The following is a 23,795-nucleotide window of genomic DNA, read 5'->3' as shown; positions in this document are numbered from 1 at the left end:
CGCGAAGGTTACGTTCAAAGTCACGTGGATGTAAAGGTTACTCAAAGGTCAAATCCAAGGTCACGTAAAGGTAAAGGTCACGCAAAAGGTCAAGTTCAAGGTCACGCGAAGGTTACGTTCAAAGTCACGTGGAGGTTAAGGTTACTCAAAGGTCAAATCCAAGGTCACGTGAAGGTAAAGGTCACGCAAAAGGTCAAGTTCACGTGGAGGTCAAGTTCAAGATCACCCAAAGGTCAAGTTCAAGGTCACAGTGACAGTCAAGGTTAGGATAGGTTATTAGTATAATAAAACTCTTTTTAAAAAAATAATTCCTTCTTAACTATTTATTACACTGTTATACATATCTCTTAAATTTTCAAGCGCAGACTTACATAAATGACAACTGGATTGCGCCGGTGCTGTACCTTCAAGCTCTGTTCTCCACTCGGGACGATTAAAATGTACAAAACATGGCAGACGAGTTTGAACTTCAAAATCTTGAACTGCTTTTGTGGGTAATGTACCACCTACACCTTAATTATTATGAGTAATACGTAAAACTTATAAACTAATATATACACTATTATTTTATTAAAATGATAAGTACATGTTGTAGTTACATTATTAAAATCAACAGGATATGTTGTTTTTGTAATAATTGTATAATGTAAGAACAATCTATGAGTACCTCAAATAAATTGTAAATTTTTTAAACTTTAATATTAGTTTTTAAACGGTCTATCCCACCTTGTATAACCTGAGAATAATGAATGTGTATCCCACCTTGTATAACTTGAGAATAATTAATGTGTATTCAGATACTTTCTAATAGTTCTAATAACACCTTTTCAAATTTAGTATTAGTTATTCTGTTTGTAATACTATTACACCTTGTATAATCTCAGATTAATTTGAGCTTACCTCAAGTACTAAAGAACAAAATCTTATCAAATAAATACTTTTTAAAATAAACGCCGTCTCTGCAAGGCAAATATGCGTAAAGCAGGTATGGTAATATAATTATCATAGCTGTGTTACGCTTCGGCACTCATTAACTATCAGTATTAGAATCACAAATTATTTCTTTAAAACATAAATGCACTTTGTTTGAGATTAATTCAATTAATAAGATTTTAATCATTGAAACTTGTTTACCTAATTACTACTTAATTAATAAAATAAAAGTAAGACGTAAAGAGATAAATTTATTTTATAAAATTAAAAACTATACAATATTATTAAGCTTATTATTATTATTATTATTATTATTATTATTATTATTATTATTATAAACGTTACAGAATAAAATTAACATTTAATATATACACTAAATATACTATTACTTATACTTATTATATATCGGTACCATGTCCATTTTTACATTAGAAATTGTTTGATCAATTTTTTTCTTTTTTCCTTAAGAGCCTCTAATTCTTTTATCATATTTTTTTCTGCCACATCAACCTCATCCCTCTGCTTTTCCAAGGTATCTAACTTTTCCGATAAAATTGACCACGACTGAAGGTTTGTGTATAGGTCATTATATTTTTTCATCATATTGATCCAAAATCCTTGATTATCGGATTAGTTAGTGTTGTTGTTTGATTAGTGGATGAAGTTGATGCTAGAGGCTGCATCTCCTCAAATGTGTTGTATAATTCTTCAATGACATCACTTGTCATTGTTAAGTCGATCTAAAACAAAGAAGTATATCAGAATAATTTATTAAAAATTTAATGATAATACAGAATGTTTTAAACTTAAACTTCTCTGAAGCGAGATTATTAGTTAAAAAAAATAGCAGGCAAAAAACCAAAAATACGATACATAATGTTTTAAAACAATTTATAACGGATTTGAATGAGAGATAATTAGTTAAAAAATAGCATCTAAAAAAGAGAATGTTTTCAAACAATTTACTAAAAAGAGAATTGGTTAAAAAAATAAATTTAAAATAGAAAAGTACTTACAGTTTTTTTTGGCTGCTCTGACAACAGTAATTGTTTCAATTCCGACATAGGCACAGGCTGTTTTTCTAACTTTGGTTTCTTAATTTGAATATTTTCTAAAATTTTAATGTTTTTAGGCATTTTTCTATTTAGTTTTCTATTCAGTTTTCTTCATAGACTGATAGTACAAAAGGCATATCTCCCATATATACACCTAGCCACAAACTAGTTTTCAAAAAGAAAAATTGAAAACAAGTTCTGCTCAATCTAAAAATAGAATGTACTATAAGGAACAAGTACCTAGGTCTAGAAACTCAAAGAATAAAAATTAAGTTGAATCAACATTGACTGCAAAAGAGAAATAACCTTTGGCTTGAAGAAAAATTATCAACAGCAAAGGGCAACAAACTTAGGTTCAGAGGAATGTTAACTGCAAAGTGCAGCAAACTTACATAACAAAATAAAAATTACAACTTCAAAACGTTGACTTCAAGTTAAATGAACTCCATGCAAATTCAGAAAAATACTATAGGTGAATACCTTATTTACCATTAGTTGGGTACAAATTTATTTAGAACATTGAAATCAAAGTTAAATGCACTCAATGCAGTTTAAAAAATACGATAGGTAAATGACAAATCAAATAAATTTTTATTTGTCAAAAGAATGTGAATGTTTTATCGAAAACCATTATTAACCTTACAGTGGATCTATACATATTTTTGGCAATATTTTAAAGAAGATACTTCTCTTTTATTATTAGGAAAACATAATAGAGAAAAGATGCGTAAGACTCAGCTCGAGATAAATGCAAATAACTATTTATTTTAAAGCATTATTGTTCAATGTGTAGCTCGACGTTCTAAAAACTACAAATAAATTTAAACTGAGAAAAAAATTAGCTTTTCATAGACACCTAACAGTATATATGTCTTACACTAATTTGAATTTTTTAGTTTCTGTTTAATGACCCCATCGATGGCCGCATTCCGCAATCTTCATTCAGCAAACGATTCGAAAGTTCGATCAACGACCGCATCTTTTACTAACATATTAAAATGCGGATATCTTAAGCATTCAAGGCAAACCATACTAAGAAGAATAAATTATAGAAATATAGGGTGATTCAAATCGAAAATGTGTAAAAAGATACAAACTATGTTTTTAAATTTAAAGAATTTAATACCGCAAATATTAATTTTTAAAATATACAAGGCGACAGGAGTTATTTATAAGTTATATCTTGATTAATATAGGGTGATTTACATTGAAGAATCAAAAGAATAAAATCTAGCTTAGTAATTAATGTACTTAATGTACTTATTGTATAGAAATATAGGATAATTTAAATCAAGTCTAATAAAAAAGAAGAAGATTATTTAGCAATTTACTTATCCAAATAATAGTTTTTAAAATATACAAGGTAACAAGAGTTATCCAAAAGTTATTATCTTGAAAAATATGTGTAATCAAAGAGATAAAAAAAATTATACAACAGACAAATAGACTGAACAGATCTTAGTGTTAATTTATATAATTTATGGAAATACAGGGCGATTCAAATCAAAGATGCGTAAAAGAATGAAAAATCTATATTTTGTAAATTTAAAGCATTTAGTACCACAAATTATAATTTTTAAAATGTACAAGGCATCAGAAGTTATCTATAAGTTATATCTTGATTAATATAGGGTGATTCACATTGAAAAATCAAAAAAGAATGAAATCTAGCTTAGTAATTAATGTACTGTTAATTATTAATCGAAGAAGTATAGGGTAATTCAAATTAATTTTAATAAAATAGAAGAAGATTTTTTAGCAATTTACATATCCAAATAATAATTTTTAAAATATACAAGGTGATAAGAGTTATCCAAAAGATATTATCTTGAGGAATATTTGTAATCAAAGAGAAAAGAAAAATTTATACAAAAGGCAAATAGACTGAACAGATCTTAGTGTAAATGTATATAATTTATGGAAATACAGGGTGATTTAAATTGAAGATGTGTAAAAAGATGAAAAATCTATTTTTTTAAATTTAAAGCATTTAATACCACAAATTATAACTTTTAAAATATACAAGGCGACAGTAGTTATCTATAAGTTATATCTTAATAAATATAAGGTGATTCACACTGAAAAATCAAACAAGAAATGAAATCTTGCTTAGTGATTAATGTACTATTAATTAGTAACTGAAAAAATATAGGGTGATTCAAATCAAGTCTAATAAAAAAGATGAAGACTATTTAGCAAGTTATTATCTTGAGGAATGTGTGTAATCAAAAAGAAAAACTTATACAAAAGGCAAATAGACTGAATAGATCTTAGTGTAAAATAAAAAAGATAATGCGACAGGAGTTATTTATAAGGTATTATCTTAATTAATATAGGGTGATTTACATTAAAAAATCAAAATAAATAAATCTAATTTATTAATTGGTACATTGTATAAGCTAATAGACTAGTGGGAAATAGTAAAAATGTTAAATGGTGGGGGTTCAAAGGTCAAGGTCAAGGCCAAGGCCAAGGTCGAGGTCAGGGTTAAGATCAAGGTCAAGGTTAAGGTCAACGTCAAGGTTAAGGTCAAGGTCAATGCCAAGGTCAAGTTTAATGTCAAGGTCAATGTCAAGGTCGAGGCCAAGGTCAAGGTCAATGTCAAGGTCAAGGTTAAGGTCAACGTCAAGGTTAAGGTCAAGGTCAATGCCAAGGTCGAGTCCAATGTCAAGGTCGAGGTCAATGTCAAGGTCAAGGTCGGGTCAAGGTCGGGTCAAGGTCAATGTCAAAGGTCAAAGGTTAAAGGTTGAGGTAAATGTCAAAGATCAAAGTCAATGTCAAAGGTTAAAGTTTAAAGATAAAGGTTGATGTCTATGTCGATGTCAGGGTCAATACCAAGGTTAACACCGGATATCCTTGAAATGTGTTATGAGATTTGCTATAAAAGGCTGAAGCAAACAGCGTTTTAGAGTAAGTTGAAAGTTTTCACTGAAAGCATTACGTTACGTTAAGTATCTCAGTCAGTGATATTCAGATTTAACTCGGTGTGTTATTTAACAGTTTGATGTGTTATTTAACGGTAAGTTAAGTGTTTTAAGTGTTAACAGTTTAGTAATTTGTGATACGTTTTCAGAAAAAAAATGGATTTAGAAGCACTAAATGAGTTTCTTCTTTTAGAAGGACAACGAAAATCTATTATAAAGTTAAATAAACTTCAAGTAAATGTTCCATACAAAATTTCTGAAGCCAAGGTGACTGCATCGAAATTCGGAGATTCTGTTGTTTTGGAACTGGATGATAAGGTTGTGTTTTTACCACCTAGATCTACGGAGGTGCTTAAAAATCATATTTTGGAATTGGGAAATGGAAGGTATTCGCTAGAATTCATTGGAGAAAAGGACACAGGCAAAGGCAATCCGGCAGCTTTATTTAAATTTATAAAATCTTAAGGTGAGTGTTAGTTTAAAATGTCAGAAAGGCTTGCTAATGATGTAAACAAACTAGTTAAAAAGTTTTATGAAAAAAATTATGATTTTACTGTTGAGGAAATTGAATCATGGCTTAAACATGTTGATATTGCAATTAGTTTATGTTTTAAAGCATTAAAAACAAAAAAAATTGAAATCGGAAATATTCGCATGTGGCAAACAAAATTAAGTCATTTAACAGTTGTTTATAATAAGCTTAAAGAATTAAAAGATAATAATTATACAATTAAATGGGAAGATTTAGCCACAGTTTATCATGGAAGGGTTCAAAGTGGTGTAATAGTAAATTTAAAACATAAAGATGTTTTAAAGTTTTTAAATGATGCTATGTCTTTATTTAAAACCAAAATTTTGTTAATTTTATCTAGATTTTACATAATTAAGGTTAACAGTACGTTTTGTGGCAAGTTTATATAAAAAAAACAGTAAATGATGAAGAAACGATAGATTTTAAATATTTTCACACACCATATGCAACCATTGATAAATCTACTAATTTAAATGAATGGTTTTATGAACATATAGTTGATTTTATTTTAAACAAATTATTAGAGTTTCAAGAACGTGATTCAGGTTGATCATTAAGTAAAGTAATTTCTTTAGAGATTAACATTAATAAATATGAAATTGGAAATGGTTCGAGCTATATTCAATTACCTCAACAAATTATTAATAAAAAAGCTTGTGTAAACGTTAGAAATTTTGATGAAGCTTGTTTTTACTGGAGTATAGTAAGTGCATTACATCCAGCGAATCAATCCGTCAATAGGATTACTTCGTACCCACATTATAGTCAAGTTTTAAATTTGGAAGGACTTGAAATTCCAATTAAATTTAATAAAATAGCAGTTTTTGAAAAATTAAATAATATTTCAATAAATGTTTACGGTTTGGAACTAATTGGAAAAAAATTTAATATAACCCCGTTACGTCTATCTAAAAGTAAATTACAGCAACACGTTAATTTGCTAATGATTCAAAATTTATATTTTCAAAAGTTAAATGATTATGATGCGCCTGATCCACTTGACAATGAACAAGTTAGTATTACTTATCATTATTGTTGGATTAAAAATTTATCTAAATTATTAAATAGTCAACTAAATAAAGATGGTCATAAAAAAATTATATGTGATAGATGTTTAAATTATTTTACTAATCAAGAACGGCTTAATAAACATTTAATTTTATGTGAAAAAATGAATGACTACAAAATTGTAATTCCCGAAAATAAAATAATTAAATTTAAAAATTTTATTTATAAACAACGAACACCATTTATTATATATGCTGATTTTGAATCAATGCTTGAACCTCTTGACATATCTGTAGAAAGTAAAAAGTATCAAAAACATACTGCATTTAGTTGTGGATATTTTGTAAAATGTGAATATGATAATAATATCTCATTTTTTAAAAGTTATCGTGGAGTTGATTGCATGGATTGGTTTGCAAATGAAATGTCAAACGTTGCTCAAATAACTCAATCAAAAATAAAAAATATAGTTCCTATGAAAATAAAACCTAATACAATATATGCTCAAAAATGTCATATTTGTGAAAATAATTTTAAATGTACAGATATCATTGTAAGAGATCATAATCATTTTACTGGTGATTTTAGAGGTTTTGCACATGAAATTTGTAATTTGAATTTTAAAAAACTATTTGTAGTACCAGTCTGTTTTCATAATCTGTCGGGATACGATTCGCACTTCATAATAAAAGATCTTGCAAAAAGAGGCAAAATTACATTACTACCCATAAACAAAGAAAAATATATTTCCTTTACTCAACATTTACCAATTGATATTAAATTTCGTTTTATCGATTCACTTAGATTTTTAGGTGCATCCCTTGATGAATTAGTATCTACAGTAGATATTAAAGAGTTAAAGAATTTAAAGTATGAATTTAAACACCTACCTGACTCTAAATTTCAGTTACTAACACGAAAAGGTGTATTTTGTTACGATTACATTGATAAATGGGAAAAACTCAATGAAACGCAATTACCATCACCAGAACATTTTTATAATAAACTAAATGATGAAGCTTTATCTAATGACAAATATGAACATGCACTTAATGTTTGGAAACAATTCAATGTACAAAATTTGGGAGAATATTCAGATTTATATTTAAAAACAGATATATTTTTATTAGCAGATGTGTTTGAAAATTTTGGAGATATAGGTCACAGGACTAGTGGCTTAGATCCAGCATGGTACTATACCATTCCCGGATATTCCTTTGACTGTATGCTTTTGTACACAAAATGTGAATTAGAGCTACTAGGTGATGTAGATATGATATTATTTATCGAAAAAGGAATTCGTGGTGGTATTAGTCAATGTTGTTCAAGATATTCGGAGGCTAATAATAAATATATGACAAACTATGACCCAACCAAACCAAAAATATCTTTTTTATGTTGATGTCAATAATTTATATGGTTGGGCAATGTCTCAACCACTTCCAATAAGTAATTTCAAGTGGGTTAATACAAATATTGATGTAACTGATATACCTAATGATGCATTTTTTGGATATATACTTGAAGTGGATATAGAATATCCGCAAACACTACATAATTTACATAAAGATTTTCCATTCTGTTCAGAACATCAAATACCTCCGGGTTCAAAGTTGCCAAAATTAATGACAACACTATCAAATAAAAAAAATTATATTATTCACTACCGCGCTTTAAAACAAGCAATAGCGCACGAATTGATCATTACAAAAATTCATAGAGTTTTACAATTTAAACAATCTGCATGGCTTAAACCTTATATTGATCTTAATACAGAACTTAGAACTAAAGCTAAAACTAAGTTTGAGCAGAATTATTTTAAGCTTAAAGTTAACAGTATTTACAGCAAAACGATGGAAAATATCCGGAAATATAGAATTGTGAAATTGACGAGACAATGGCAAGGTCGATATGGTGCAAAAAATTTAATAGCTAGTCCAAAATTTCATAACAGAACAATATTTGACGCTGATTTAATGGCAATTGAAATGAAAAAAACTGAGCTAATTTTTAATAAACCTTTATATATTGGAATGTCTATTTTAGATATTTTAAAAACATGTATGTATAAATTTTACTATAATTATATATTACCAAAGCTAGGAAATAATTGCAAAATTATGTATACAGATACTGATAGTTTTATATTTGAAATTAAATGTAACGACTTGTATAAAGAAATTATATGTACTGATATTCATAGATTTGATACAAGTGACTATGCTCCTAACAATCAATATAATATACCCCTACATAATAAAAAAGTTCCAGGTTTAATGAAAGACGAAGCTAGTGGTAGAATTATAACGCATTTTGTTGGTTTAAGATCTAAAATGTATAGTTATAAATGTGAGGATAATACTGTTGTAAAAAAATCAAAAGGAGTTAAATATTGTGTTATTAACAAAATTACGTTTAATGATTACATAGAATGTCTTCAACAAAATTCGGAAAAATTTATTTCTCAATGTTTAATTCGTTCAGATGCTCATAATGTTTTTAGTATAGAGCAAACAAAAATTGGTTTAAGTCCTTTTGATGACAAAAGATTTTTAATTAATAATTCATTTGATACCCTTCCTTGGGGTCACTACAGTTTAAATCTGACATTTTAAACATTAATGATTTTGTAAAATCTTGAAAATAAATATTAATTTAACTGTTCTTGTTATCGTTGTATTATTCCCACCTCTATCATCCTACATAAAAAGAAACTGAACTGTAAAATCAATGCAGTCATCATGTGTAGTTCAAGAATTTACTTGGGTGAGAGAAGATTTTACTTGAATAGAGCAAATCCTAATGAATATGTTGCTGTAAGTATACTTGGATCATCTTTCGAACCATGCATCAGAATATGTGGAATTACAAATGGCTCCATCATTTTTAATTATGAAGAGTGGAAACAATTTTTATTAAATAAAGAACTAATTGACGTTTATTTTCACTATTCACAAAAATCAGAGAAAATAAAATTTGAAAAGATTTGGTTGCAGTTTGAAAATATTAATAACATGAGGATGTTAAATATATCAAGGGATATAAATACAGTTTGGTTAGGAACAATCTCTATTTCGGAACTCTGGAAAGTATCACCGATATTAAATTGCATTTTGGATGCATATAAAAATATAAATTTCATCATTTCTTTTAAAATTTTGCAGTTGGGAGTTAAAAACTGCAGTAATATTACAGATGCTGGTTTAAACGTACTTAAATATATAAAAGATACAAATCCACTAGTATACACCATAGCAATAGAAATTATTTATAGATATCCTGATCTACTTAAATGAAAAAAGTTACATTTAACAAGAATAATGAAATGTATATACTATGCACTTGGAATTTTGCTTATCAAGACGCTAGAAAAGGAAATTGGGAACAATATGTAGTTGATAGGTATCGGTTTCATCGTCGGATCAAAGAAATGGAAAAATGTATTTCTCCAATTTTAAGTAATAGTCATAGAAATAAAATGTATAAAAATTATTATTGTAATGAATAAAACATAATGTAATAATTTATAAGTTTTTTATTTAAAAATATATATGTAAATTATACAACATTATTTTTATTAATCCAAGACTGTTGTTTCAATCCAAGCCATTTTACAAGAATCTTATTTCCTTTTCGTTTCACCACTTTTTCAATTAAATATACATCTGGATATTTAACTTTTTGTAATTCTTCTCGATAGAATGATCCTTGAATTTCTTCATGTTGTTCATCTTCTAAAACGTATGTTACAGGATTAGTTAAATTAATTTTAACAATTTTAAAAATTTCAGTAGTCCAATTAGGAGTATAGCCTTTGTTGAATGCATGATAGACCTTGCTTATACGCACATAATCTCCCTTCTGAAATTTTGGTCTCCTAGAATCTACAACTTTTATATGATTAAATGCAGTAATATATTTCGCATTGTGATCGTTTATTTTACTAGGTATAGCGTTAATAGTAGAGTGTTTTGTATTATTATATTTTGATATAATTTCTGGTAATATATCCAACCATTTGTAATTACCTTGCATACTAAATCGTTTCCAAAGTAACGATTTTAAAGTTCGAATTACTCGTTCAGCCATACTTGCTTTAATGTTAGAAAAAGTACTGTAATGATTAATTCCAAATTTTTTCATTAATGTTTGAAAATCTTCATTGTAAAACTCTGTGCCCTTATCAGTCTGCAAGTTTTGAGGAGCTTTTTCATTTGAGATAATATGTCTTTCATTGCATTTGTAATTTCTTTTCCGGTTTTAGTTTTAACAGGTGCAGCCCATACGTATTTACTAAATACGTTAATAACAACTAAAATGTAATTATAACCTTTATTTTCTTTAGTAAATGAATTCATAATAGCTAAATCTGCTTGTATAAGATCATGCAATCCTTTAACGATTACATGTCTCCGGGGATAATTAATTCGAGCTGGAGCATGAAGTTCATGAACAACTTGAGCCTTAGACATTTTTTTCTACAGGACACTGTAACAACAGCTCTATGCAGATATTATTCGTTTTTCCTATTTTAAATTGTATCACATCACCCTTTCTAATTGTGATACCGGCCAACTCATGAAATTTATATGTTTTTGAACTTATTTCAACATCTCCATCTGCTGAATAATGTGCAACACTTTCAATTTTAGCTGTTAGAGGACTTTTAAATGCTGTTCCACCGTTATCGAGTACGTAATATTTTTTATTTAGACTCGTTTTCTTTTCTCCTCTTAAACGAATTAGACACTTTACATGAAAGTCAAATGAATCACAAATATAAAAAGCTGACTTTAATTGTGGTAAAGGTGTTGACACAATATCATCTGATGAGCAGGTAGGTGACAATGTAAGATAATGTTGATTAAACTTGTTTAAAGGCATATTTTTTTTAAATAATGTTAGCAGTTACTTGACGTAACCTGTTTATATACTAAAGCAGGAGAGATATGTACTATATATGTAGAAAAACTCGGATTCACGTTAGTTTTTCAATATGTATACAGAAACGATTTCTATAACAGACATTGATACTGGTGTTAAGAGTTTAAAACAGATATTTCTAAATCTTGAATGGGATGCTCAACATGAACTAGTATATGGAAGAGGATATTTTGATGACAACTATTGTATACACCTGTCAGCGAAATATAAAAAAGGGTATGAGACTTGCGATTTGTTTTTAGAAAAGCAAATTTGTCTACATGGGTTTGTATCCTTGTTAAGAAAAGTGGAACTGGATACTTATTTAGATCGCTTAAAAGATTATCTTCCGTCTGTGCTATATGAAACTGATGTTGATAATGCTGATAAAGAGTCATCAAAATAATTGTATTTTACAAAAATAAAAAAATTCAAAATATATATTGTTTTTTATTTACGTTTTTACTAACGGACAAGATAGTGTCAATTCAACATAAATTTCATTATATGACTTAAACTGAACAAGTGGAAATGATAACACATCATTTTTTGTAAAAACATTGTTATCAACCAAATCTTCTAAGATGGTTGATGAACTATTATACTTCATTTTAAGCGGTTCTGGAAACATTTAACATTTTTTACTTTTCCAGTTACAGGCATAGTATATAGAATGTTTTTGCCATCCAATACAAAGTATCTTTGCTAACATTTAAGTCTTTACGTCCACGAATAGTAATTATACACACACTACAATAATCGGCAGGTTGGCAAATGTAAAATTGAGATTGTAGTGGCTCTGAGACAATTTCATCGACATTACAGGTTTGAGATGTTAGGTAGTGTTGGTTGAATCTGTTAAGAGGCATTTTTGCACTGAATGATATTTAACAAAAGTTGCAATATTTATGCACTTTATGCGATAACTCCACTTTCCCGCAATTCCTCAATTATTGAAATAATTTCATTGTTGTGTCCGTTATTACCCGCTGCTTGAGAAGCTACTAGCAATCGTAGTCTATCAATCAACTCATTAAAATCATCAAAATATTTGTATTCAATAGGATTTTTATTATAGGACATTAACGTCATTTTTCCACCATTTTTGGAAGATTTCAACGGTAATTTTCCACCACGTTTGGAAGACATTCCCCGCGTAAGCACACCTGATGGTATTGAACCAGATCTAGGACGTATGGGTTCAATTAAGTTAGGTTTTACTATGTAGAGCCACTTGTCTTTTATATCGTTTGGAAATGTACGAATAGGTAAAGCCCTATTATTATTCCTACGGTAAGCATTAGTCCGTTCTATAATATCAACATAGTAGCTTATGTCTTACTCAGTATACGTAACAGGTTTTTTTAAAAATAACAACTCATAAATTCCGAGAGTACCAGGGTAACTCACTCCTTTTATTCCAATAGTAGACCCATCAAAGTAAATCTCTGAATCTCCAATGAAAAACTTTTTTTCTTTAGGATCGTAGAATATACCCAAAATATGATCATATTTACCTGTCACATCACGCACCATTCCTTCAATAAAATCTCTTGGAAGTGGTGCTGTAAATTAATCAAAATAATTATGCGATACTTCAGGATCGGTTTGATAAAATTGTGAAATAGTATCATCTATAAATTCATTCAATTGTGTTCTGGATTCATAAGGTGTTTCAATCAAATTAGTGGGTTCTGTAGGGCGAGTGCTGGATCCTAATTGTGTGCTGCTTAGTTGAGGTGGTGGTGTCAAAAATGCTATTTTTCTAAAGGTGGATGGATCTCTCTTAATAGGACTTAAGTTTTTACTTCCAAGAAGTTCTTTTTCTGATTGTGGTGTAATAAGTTCTTGTTTAACAGATGGTTGTTTTGTTTCCAATGCGGTAAGCAATTCTTTAATCGGTTTAGTAATGGGTGTATAGTTTTTTTCCAACTGTATTTGTGAATCAGTTATACCACTTTTTAAACGTTTATATTTTTGCTTCAAAGCTTGCCTACCTTTAATTAGTTGTTTAGCAAGCTGAGGATCCATTATAACTGAGGAAATATAAGTAAATTATAAAGCTTATATACTAATATACGCATCAAAGCCTTTTCTATATCGACCAGATGATAATTGACAATCTTTGTCAATGGTTAGAAAACCAAATTTATCTTTCCAACAGTGAGAACACACATTTTTAAAATCTTGAAAGGACATATTAATATTCACATGATCATCATATATATGTTTTAAATTTGTCATATCTTGTTTAAAAATTATTAGAAAATTTGCATTATCTCTAATGAGTTGTTTAGGTATTGCTGAATAGGTTTGACATAAATAAAAAGCATCTGTGGATCTATGACGACCAAAGCAGTAGTAACTTTGAATAATTTTTTGATTGCATGAACCTACATCATCAAATATAATAACAGAATTATTTTTTATATCTTCCGGAGCAATGATGTCGTCTACATTACCATATTCCTCATAACCTATTTCTTTAATCGGACTAATTAAAGTTCGCAAATATGCATATTTTGGTTGATGTAAACTTTTAGAATACACATAGATATTTTCAAATCTTAAACCATTAGGATGATCAATTAAAGATAACATAGCATTGGTTTTTCCTGAACCACTAGCCCCAACAATAAGACCTCTTTTAGAATCACCTCCAAACAAACAACCATGTTTTCCCGTTTTAAATGCATCGTTATTATCATGATTTTCAATAGGTAAACGATTCTTTTGTTGAATGATCTTCATAACGTTCAAGTGATAACTGATAGTATAAATAGGTTGTAATATATATATAAGTACCATAATGGTAAAACGTGCGAAAGTGAAAACACGTCGATTAGGAAAAGAATTAGTCAACAGTCTCATTAACAAACTTCCATTCGAAGCACATATACCTGGATATCAATTTTGTGGTCCTGGAACTCACTTGCATCAAAGATTAGAGAGAGGGGATGAAGGAATTAACGCATTAGACGCTGCGTGTAAAACACACGACATTGCGTATTCACAACATAAAAATTTAAGTGAAAGACACGAAGCAGATAAAATTTTGGAAAATAAAGCGTGGGAACGGGTAAAATCAAAGGACGCTAAGCTAGGTGAAAAGATTGCAGCTTGGTTTGTAACGACAGCAATGAAAGGTAAACGTAAATTGGGTATGGGATTTTCTAAAAAACCAAAAAAAGGAGGTGCATTGAAAAAAAAAAGAAAACGCATTATTCGAGCTCCCAAGAAAGGTGGTTTTTTACCTTTGTTGTTACCATTGCTCGGAGCGTTAGGAGCTGTTGGGGGAGGTGCAGCTGGAATTGCCAAAGCGGTTAATGATGCCAAAGCTGACCGTGAAAAACTTGCTGAACAACAAAGGCATAATTTGGTAATGGAACAAACGGCAAAAAAAGGAGCGGGGTTTTATTTAAGACCATACAAAGGTTACGGAATAAATCGTCAAGAAACTCCCGGTAAAGCTACCTAAACGAGCAATGACTAATGTAGATCTTGTTAAATATGCTGGTTTGTTACATATTCCTCATTTTCGTGGAGTTTTTATGCGTGATTCTGTACCTCATGTAATACGCAAACATGAATCAGGTATAGTAAACCACGATACGAAAGACGGAAATGGTACACATTGGACTGCATATGCTAAACAAGATACAATTATTACTTATTTTGATAGTTATGGAAATTTACCTCCTCCTACTGAATTAGTACGATATTGTAAAAGTAATGGAAACGTTACTATAGTATATAACTATGATGTCATTCAAAATTTTAATTCTTTTAATTGTGGTCAAAACTGTTTAAGATTTTTATTTAATTACTATAATTAATCATTGAGCATCATTTATACTTGAACCAGCATGTCAGTCACATTCACCCTTACTGGAGAATCATCAATTCTCAGTGATGATTACAATCCTCCGATTTATCTTGATGAGAATTTCAATTATGAAATTGGTGTTGCAAATTTTGACACTTTTAACAGTATTCCAAATGTCGATATTCATAATAATGTTTTTGTGTGGGGTAAAAACAGCGAATTTACCTTTAAAATTCCTGTAGGTGCCTACGAAGTTGATGATATTATTAAAATTATTAAAAATGAAATGATTCAAACCGCTAGCATAATTAGTATGAAACCCGATATAAATACAAATAGAATTAGCATTAAAAGTAGTGATTGGATTAATTTTGATGTTGATAATTCTATAGGAAGTTTACTAGGTTTCGAAAGAGTTAAACTAACACCAAATAAACTTCATATATCCACGAATGTGATAAATATTTTAAAAGTTAATACTATCTGTATTGATTGTAATATTGCTGTTGGATCTTTCTTAAATGGAAAGGCTGTGCATGTTATTCATCAATTATTTCCTCAAGTTCCTAATGGGTATAAAATAGTCGAGCAACCGTTAACCACCTTGTATTATCCTGTAAGCAACAAGACAATAAGCAACATAACTGTTCGAGTTTTAGATCAACAAGGAAATTTATTTAATTTTAATAAAGAGACAATTACTGTTTGGCTACATCTTAAAAAAATTGAGTAAAATGGTTTTGCAGTTTTATCAAAGTAATTATCCCAAACATTCCTATAAAAGACGTCATCTCATTAAAACAATTAATAGAAGGATAACATCTAAGCTGTTAACATCTCAAAATCGTAAATTTTTTAAATCACTTGGTTATCAAGTTTTAATATAATGGAAATGTTACATGTGTTGGGTCAACCTTTTTGCGATACAACTATTAAAGATTATCAGTATCACACTTATCAACCATATACATCAAATTTAAACTATAATGATGAAATTAGAATTCCTATCCAAGATCTAGACGTCTATACTTTACCATGTAACAGTTATATTTACATTGAAGGTCAAATGTTAACCGATAAAAATCAAGTTCCAACAAAATTTCAATTTATTAATAACGGTATATCATATTTATTTAGAGAATTAAGGTATGAGTTAAACGGTGTTATAATTGATTCTGTACGAAATATTGGTTTAATTTCGACTTTGAAAAATTATTTGTCTCTTAATGAAAATCAAAGTAAACTCTTACAAAATGCTGGATGGTTTCCAAAAGGTGATAAACTGGTAATTGATAACCATGGGAATTTTAACGTATGCATACCGTTAAAAATTTGGTCCGGATTTTTCGAAGATTTTCAAAAAATTATAATAAACATGAGACAAGAATTAGTCTTAATACGAGATAAAGATGATATTGATGCTATTATTGCTACAGATGAAACAGAAAAACCAAAAATTGCAATTAATAAACTATATTGGAATGTACCTCATATTTTACCCAATATTAACGAACAATTGCGATTAAACAAAATAGTTCGTAGTAACATAGAACTACCCATTACATTTAGAAGTTGGGAATTGGTTGAGTATCCCACTTTAAATAATTCAACACCTCATACTTGGCCAGTAAAAACAACTACAAAGCTAGAAAGTCCTCGACACATTGTAGTAGCTTTCCATGATGGTCGAAAAGGAAAAATGCTGAAAGTGTAACAGTCGTTACTTATACTGTATTGATATTAAAATAATTTCAGAGATGTAGTATGGGTTGCCTAACTTTAAGTGTTCATTTGCCCATTAAGTGTGTATTTTTAATAATTTAAGTTGTCACTCTGATCTAATTTGGTACCATTGCGAACCAGAGAGATGACAGGAGATTAGGGGGAAGTGGAAATTGGCTCTTCTTGGTTAATTAACTGTGAATTAAGATTCACTTTTGATCGGGAGTTTGAAGTGGTACACAACGGTGGTAGTTAGCGAAAGAAAATCCAATTAATGCATAGAATTTCCTTCACTTCAAGAAGTTAAATATTCCAAGTATAACTATCACAATTTAATTGACGGTGTTTTCGGAAACTCGGGGAGTTGAAGTGAGATTTCTAGCACGGAATCAAGTAGCTATCTGGTAAATAATAATTTTTTATATTATAAACATTAGAGTATTTTATCTATATCCTATTATTCAGATTCATTATTTCATATTTTAATATAGTATTTTGTCCAAGGCCATTATATTTTTACTCTATGTGAAGCAAGGTCACGCTACATCCGATTGGATGGGTTTTTTTATCTACCATAATTATCTTTTTGCTCCGGTTTCTTATGCTGAAAGAAACTTTCCTCACTTCTTCTTTGATTTCTTTTTATCAATGTTGAGATTAGAAGTAACGGGGAATTGTTTTCAGCCACCTACCATGGAATTATAAATTTCCCTCAGAACATCCGAGGGAGAGTACCACTTCAACTCTATTAGAATCAGGGTCATTGGGACAAGCCAGGGAGTATTGTCTACTCCACCCTCATTTTTTCCTCCAGCCTGCACCTAGAGGTAGGGCAGGACAGTCATCATCGGAACTGAGCCAATTAGCACCAGCTCCGTGCTAATTTCGGACCTCAAGGAGGACTTCGCTGGGACACCGAAGCCATTAGGGAGTATCCTTCCAGACAACTGTTGCTGGACAGCTGGACAGCTGTAGGAGGACAGTTGGTTTTTACTTCAGAACTATATATATATATATATATATATATATATATATATATATATATATATATATATATATATATATATATATATATATATATATATATATATATATATATATATATATCTTGTTTCACCAGTTATAGGTTTTTTTTTATAACATATATATATATATTAATTAATATAACTCCCCTTGGTGTAAGGTATCGGTAAGTTTGAGCTCAAATTCTACCCAGAGATTATCTTCCATTGATTTTTTGTATTAACCATTTATTTCATTAACTTTACTTATTTCATTATTTGTTTACTTAACTAATTTTTTTTTATATTTCATCTTGCGTTATTAACTCTGGCTATTATCCCTTCAGGATAATAGACCGTTTCAATTGTTTAACTTGGCTTGTTCCCATTTATGTATTATTTTGTTTATATTTGAATTTAGAGTTGTTTAACAATATTGTTGGTCATATTGTAGGTAAGTTTGATATATTTACTTGGCTATACGTTCTTCCAACGTTAGCATTATTTTGTTTAAGGTTGTTTTAACCTAGATGTAGGTTGTACACTCTATATCAGAGTTATTCTGTCTAGTTTTCAACTTTTTATTATAGTTGTTTTCAACATTTTTTTTAAACATTATATTGTGAAATTTTCATATACTTTTTGGTAACTTAGAGATTGTCAAAATCTAAGAAGTTATATTTAATAAACTTTAACTTGTTTTGCATATAATTTTTTTATTAATATTTCCTTACCTTTTTACATTTACAGCATTTTTGTTTATTAAATCAACTTTAATTAATTTTAGCAGTATACGATACCTGGAAGAGTGACTGTTACTCTTTTTAGAGTATTATCCCTCTTCTGGCGCCCTCAATTTGTTTTCTTTGTTAATTTTCATTATATCTATTCATTTTTCTTATCTTCTTTTCTATCCATCATACATATTTTCCTGATTTACTGTCTTTAAAAGGCATGCAAATTGGCCGTATCCATCCTTGAGTTTCTAGTGGTCATTCTCTTGCCTACATTGCTAGCCTAGCCACATTCCGTTCAATATTTTTTTTTCATACTTCTTTACTTAATTGTTATCTATTTTATCCCATATATATAGACCACTCTTCTTATACCTCTCTCCTCCTGCACACCCCAGTATTTTGCTACAAAAGATATGAGTAAATTTGATCACTGCAATCTAACAAATATCCGTATGTTTCTTAATTCGGAGCGATATCCTTATCAAGATCTCAACTTAGATTTTGACACCAACCGTTTTGCAACGTTGTATGAGATGTTTGCCAATTTCCAAGAATCTTATTATCATATTTAAACTAATCAACCAATATTCAGTCCAGAAGAATTTAAAAAGTATACTCCTATAGTGCATACTGATTGTTCAAGACAAAAAGAAATAATTCAAAGTGGCTCTGTTGTTTTGAGAATAGAATTTGAAACTAGTAAATCTGTAGGAAACAATGTTTCCGCTTATTGCTTAATATTGCATGAAAAAGAATTCTCTTACAATCCTTTAACTAAAATTGTGAGACAGCAATAAAAGGTCTGTATCATAGTCAAAATGTTAGTTGTTAAAATGAATCTGGTAATAGACGTTCAAGGGTTTAAAATAGAAAATAATAAATTTGTAGTGAAAGAACTTGCTGCTTTTAATGGAACACAAATTTGTCATTATGTATTCAAGTCTCCGTTTCCTATTAGAATGTTGTCTTCCGATTTACACAGACAGGCAACTTGGTTAACAAGAAATCATCACTGCATTGATTGGAATTTTGGTTTTACACCCCTTTATCATTTTGCAAATATTTTAAAGGATATTACACAAAACGCTAATGCAGTTTACGTCAAAGAGTTGGAAAAGAAAAATTATTTAAAAAAATACATTGCTGTTCCTTTATACGAATTGGAACAACCATCATTAGAAGTTAAGGAACCTGCTTGTTTTTATCATAATAGTAAAAAATGTATTTGTGCTTTATCTAATGTATTTTGGTTGTATAATACTTTTTTAATGCAAAAATAAAAATATATATTACATTATTTTTGTTTTATTTCTTAGTTATAAATATTGTAAAACAAACAACCAATTAGCATTAAAATCATTTATTAATACAAAAATTACATAGTATACGGTTTCATTTTTCTACATCGGCGTCCCAACGCGGTGCCTTTTCCAAGTTTTTGGTTTTAAGACAGTAGCTTTTAGCTGATTTCTTTTTTTTTTCTTACTTGAGTTTTTGTATTTTTGCTTTTTCTTTTTTTACTCATATTATTGCTGATTTATTCTATCTTTAAATTTTTTATTAATACTAAACAGGTATACTTATACTGCTGTATTGATTTATTAGTTTTATTTATTAGATTTATTAGTTATTAATATTTTGAGACCTCAGTGATAGGTTATAGTAGTACAACTTACATTCTAGGTTGAATTTTGTATTTTTATTGAGAACTTATATTTACTTACTTACCTACACATACTTATATCGTATATTATATAAACTTTTATTCCTACAGCCAACAGTATTATACTTATAGGTACTATTAATTGTTACATATATATTAATATTTGGTTTAGAATAGTTATAATTTACATATAACTAGAAATTATTTTGAGTATTTTAGTAAGATAACTAAGGTATTTATTTGATTATATATACATATATTATTTTTGCTGGCTATTTTGATCTTGGTGGTGTGTTGCTAATAATTTGTCCACATTTTTTTTTTACAACTTAGGTATAATTAATAATTAGTATTTCATATTTCTGATCTTGGTATCACTTTGTCCATATTTTTCCTCTCATCATGTGTGCTTTCAAAGTTGAGCATCTTTTGGTAAATGAATTGGATTACGAATTGAATGTTAGGGGTATAACGCCTGCAGAGTCGGCAAAGGTTGAAGACAAACGCAAGCTTTTGCGTGGAGATTTAAAGCAGAAACAGGAAAATAGGAGTTTTACTCAGATTTCTGCTACACACATCCCTTTCGATGACCAACAGAAAGGAATATCCGAAACCTTAGATGATTTGTCGACGAGAATAGGAGATTTCAGGGGAACTGTACAAGATAACTTGTATGCTCGACTAACTTCTCGTTTAGCTCACATTTCTGGCCGCGTACATTTGTTACATTGCACTACTGAAGAGCAGCAATCTTTTAAAAAGACTGTTTCTCTGAGAATACTTACATTGGAGGGTGAACTTGATTCTAGAGTTAATTACATTGTTACATCTACTCCTAATGCTCCAGTCAATGTAGTTCCTAGCTTCGCATACTCCAAACCTGTGCAAGTACACAAATGGGGTGTTTCATTTTCTGGCGAAAAACAGCACACTGATGTGATGTCATTTATAGAAAGGGTTGAATGTCTTCGTGTTTCTAGAGGTGTCTCTGAAGAGGATTTGTTTGCTGCTTCTGCTGAACTGTTCACCGGTACAGCTTTTACATGGTTCATGAATAATAGAGGTAATTTTTCTTGTTGGTCTGATCTGGTACACAAGTTGAAGTCAGATTTTCTTCCTTACTCATTCCAGGATGATCTATTGGACCAAATCAAAAACCATAAGCAGAAACCTGGAGAATCTGTCACCATGTTCATTAACACTATTTTGGGCATGTGTAGCCGTTTGGAGACTTCTTTATCAGATTCTGCTAAGATAAAAATTATTCTTAAATGTCTGTTACCTTTTTATCATCAACAGCTAGCTCTTATGGACATCCAAACTATTGATGACCTTACTGTAAAGTGTAAACGTTTAGAGGAAACGTTATCCTGGTCCTCTCAGTCTTCATCCACATCTCGACCTTCTTCTAAATTTTCTTCTCAGCCAAACTCTTTTAGTCATCGTTCTTGGCAAAATAAGGGCCCTGAACGTAATGTGTCAGTTGTAAGTTCTATCGTCTGCTGGAATTGTCGTCAGTCTGGTCATTCGTTTGTTGAATGTTCGATCCCTCGCACTCGTATTTTCTGCCATGGTTGTGGTAGGGAAAACACTCTAAAGAGAAATTGTTTTAAGTGTTCGGGAAACGAATTGTCGGAGGTCCGTCCCCTGAGCGTTTCTCCGTCCACCATACAATCAGGGAATCAAACCCAAACTTCAAACGAGACCGCTGGTCCAAGCACATCCAGCAACCCAAACCCATCTCCGAGTCGGAAAGGGAAAGGGGTAACTTTCAAAAAAAGCAAAGCACACCACAGGACAAAATCAGTCCCGAAATTAACTACTAATCATGAAACGTTGAATCCGCCTGTTTTAAGTGATCACAGATGGTCAACTACCAATTCTTCTTTACCCAGTAGCGTTAAACACAATTCTAATGATTACAGTAGTGAAATAGTTCCATTATCAGTATCAACTTCTAGGTTTGTTGATGATGATGATATGTCTATGGTTGTACCATATAATATTTATAACCAACCAAATACTTTAGATTTAGATTTAAATTCTTTACTAGTTAGGAAGGTTAATGATAATAGACCTTATTTACCCATTAAGATTTTAGGACAAGCATGCTTAGCGTTGTTAGATAGTGGCTCTAATATTTCATTGATAGGTGCACATTCGTTACATCTTTTGAAAAATGCAACTTCTTCCATTATGCCCATTTCATCTTTGCAGGTATCTACTGCAGATGGTACAGTTCAGTCTATTACAGGCAAACTTCAAACTGAAATCACTGTTGCAAATATATGTAGAGAAATCACATTTTATGTTATTCCTTCTGTACAGAATTCTATAATTTTAGGCATGGACTTTTTCAATGCTTTCAATAGCACGTTAAGTTGTTCTGATTTTTCGTTTTCAATTTCTGAATTTAATTTAGCTACTCTGAGTGCTATTCATGATTTTTCTAGTCTATCTAGTTCTGAACAAAGGCAATTAGAGAACATGATCTCTAAATTTACTACTCTTTCTTCCAAAGATAAACTAGGTCGTACGTCTTTAATATCTCACACTATTGAGGTGGGAAATCCCACTCCTTTTAGACTTTATCAGTATCCCATACCTCAAGCATGGCAGGCTGATTTAGAAACAGAAGTCGATTCGATGCTCTCGTTAAACATCATAGAACCTTCTACCTCGTCTTACTGTAGCCCTCTATGGTTAACGAAAAAGAAGGATGGATCCTTTAGGATCTGCTTTGATGGTCGGAAATTGAACAGTATTACCACTAACCGGGATGCTTATCCTATCCCCAGAATAGATGTGATTTTGAGCAAACTTCAGAATGCCAAATACATCTCTTCTATTGATTTGTCTAAGGCCTTCTTACAGATCCCATTGAGTGAAGAGAGCAAGAAGTATACTGCTTTTGCCGTCAGTGGCAAAGGACTATTTCAATTTGTCACTATGCCTTTTGGTCTTGTTTCTGCTCCCCAGACAATGTGTCGTCTGATGGATTTAGTCATTGGTCCTCAGTTAGAGCCCTATGTTTTCTATTATCTGGATGATATTTTAGTTGTTACTCCTGATTTTTCCCTTCATATGGAAATTTTAGATAAGTTGTTTTTACGCCTTAAGGAAGCTAATCTAACGATTAATTTAGTTTTGCCATCCTAGTCTTAAGTTTTTGGGTTATGTTGTTGATAATCAGGGTCTAAGGACTGATCCTGATAAAATTGTTGCCATTAAGGATTTTCCTATACCTAAGACCACAACCCAAGTCCGTAGGATATTGGGAATGTGTGGTTATTATCGTCGGTTTGTACCATCTTACTCTACCTTGTTGTCACCTCTTACTGATCTTCTGAAGAACAGGAAAAAGGGACAAACTATTACTTGGACTCCTGAGGCAGATGAAGCTTTTAGGCGCGTTAAAGATGCTTTAACGAGCGCTCCAGTCATGATGTCACCTAATTTTAATGAGCATTT

The 23,795-nt window shown here is 30.2% G+C and overlaps 1 protein-coding gene across 1 annotated transcript; it reads left to right on the top strand.

The window, feature by feature from the left end:
- Positions 1–16,087: 16,087 nt before the first annotated feature.
- Positions 16,088–16,915, top strand: LOC140444388 (uncharacterized). The gene has a single exon (XM_072536141.1). It carries the CDS (start codon positions 16,088–16,090, stop codon positions 16,913–16,915), a length of 828 nt encoding a protein of 275 aa, XP_072392242.1.
- The last annotated feature ends 6,880 nt before the right edge of the window (positions 16,916–23,795 follow it).

This window comes from Diabrotica undecimpunctata, chromosome 6 (assembly GCF_040954645.1).
Source record: "Diabrotica undecimpunctata isolate CICGRU chromosome 6, icDiaUnde3, whole genome shotgun sequence".
In the NCBI taxonomy this organism is placed as follows: domain Eukaryota; kingdom Metazoa; phylum Arthropoda; class Insecta; order Coleoptera; family Chrysomelidae; genus Diabrotica; species Diabrotica undecimpunctata.
This window is presented reverse-complemented; position numbering and strand designations above follow the sequence as displayed.

Excerpts from the sequence above, each read along its gene's own strand:
- LOC140444388 (XM_072536141.1), top strand. The coding sequence starts at position 16,088 with ATGGAAATGTTACATGTGTTGGGTCAACCTTTTTGCGATACAACTATT.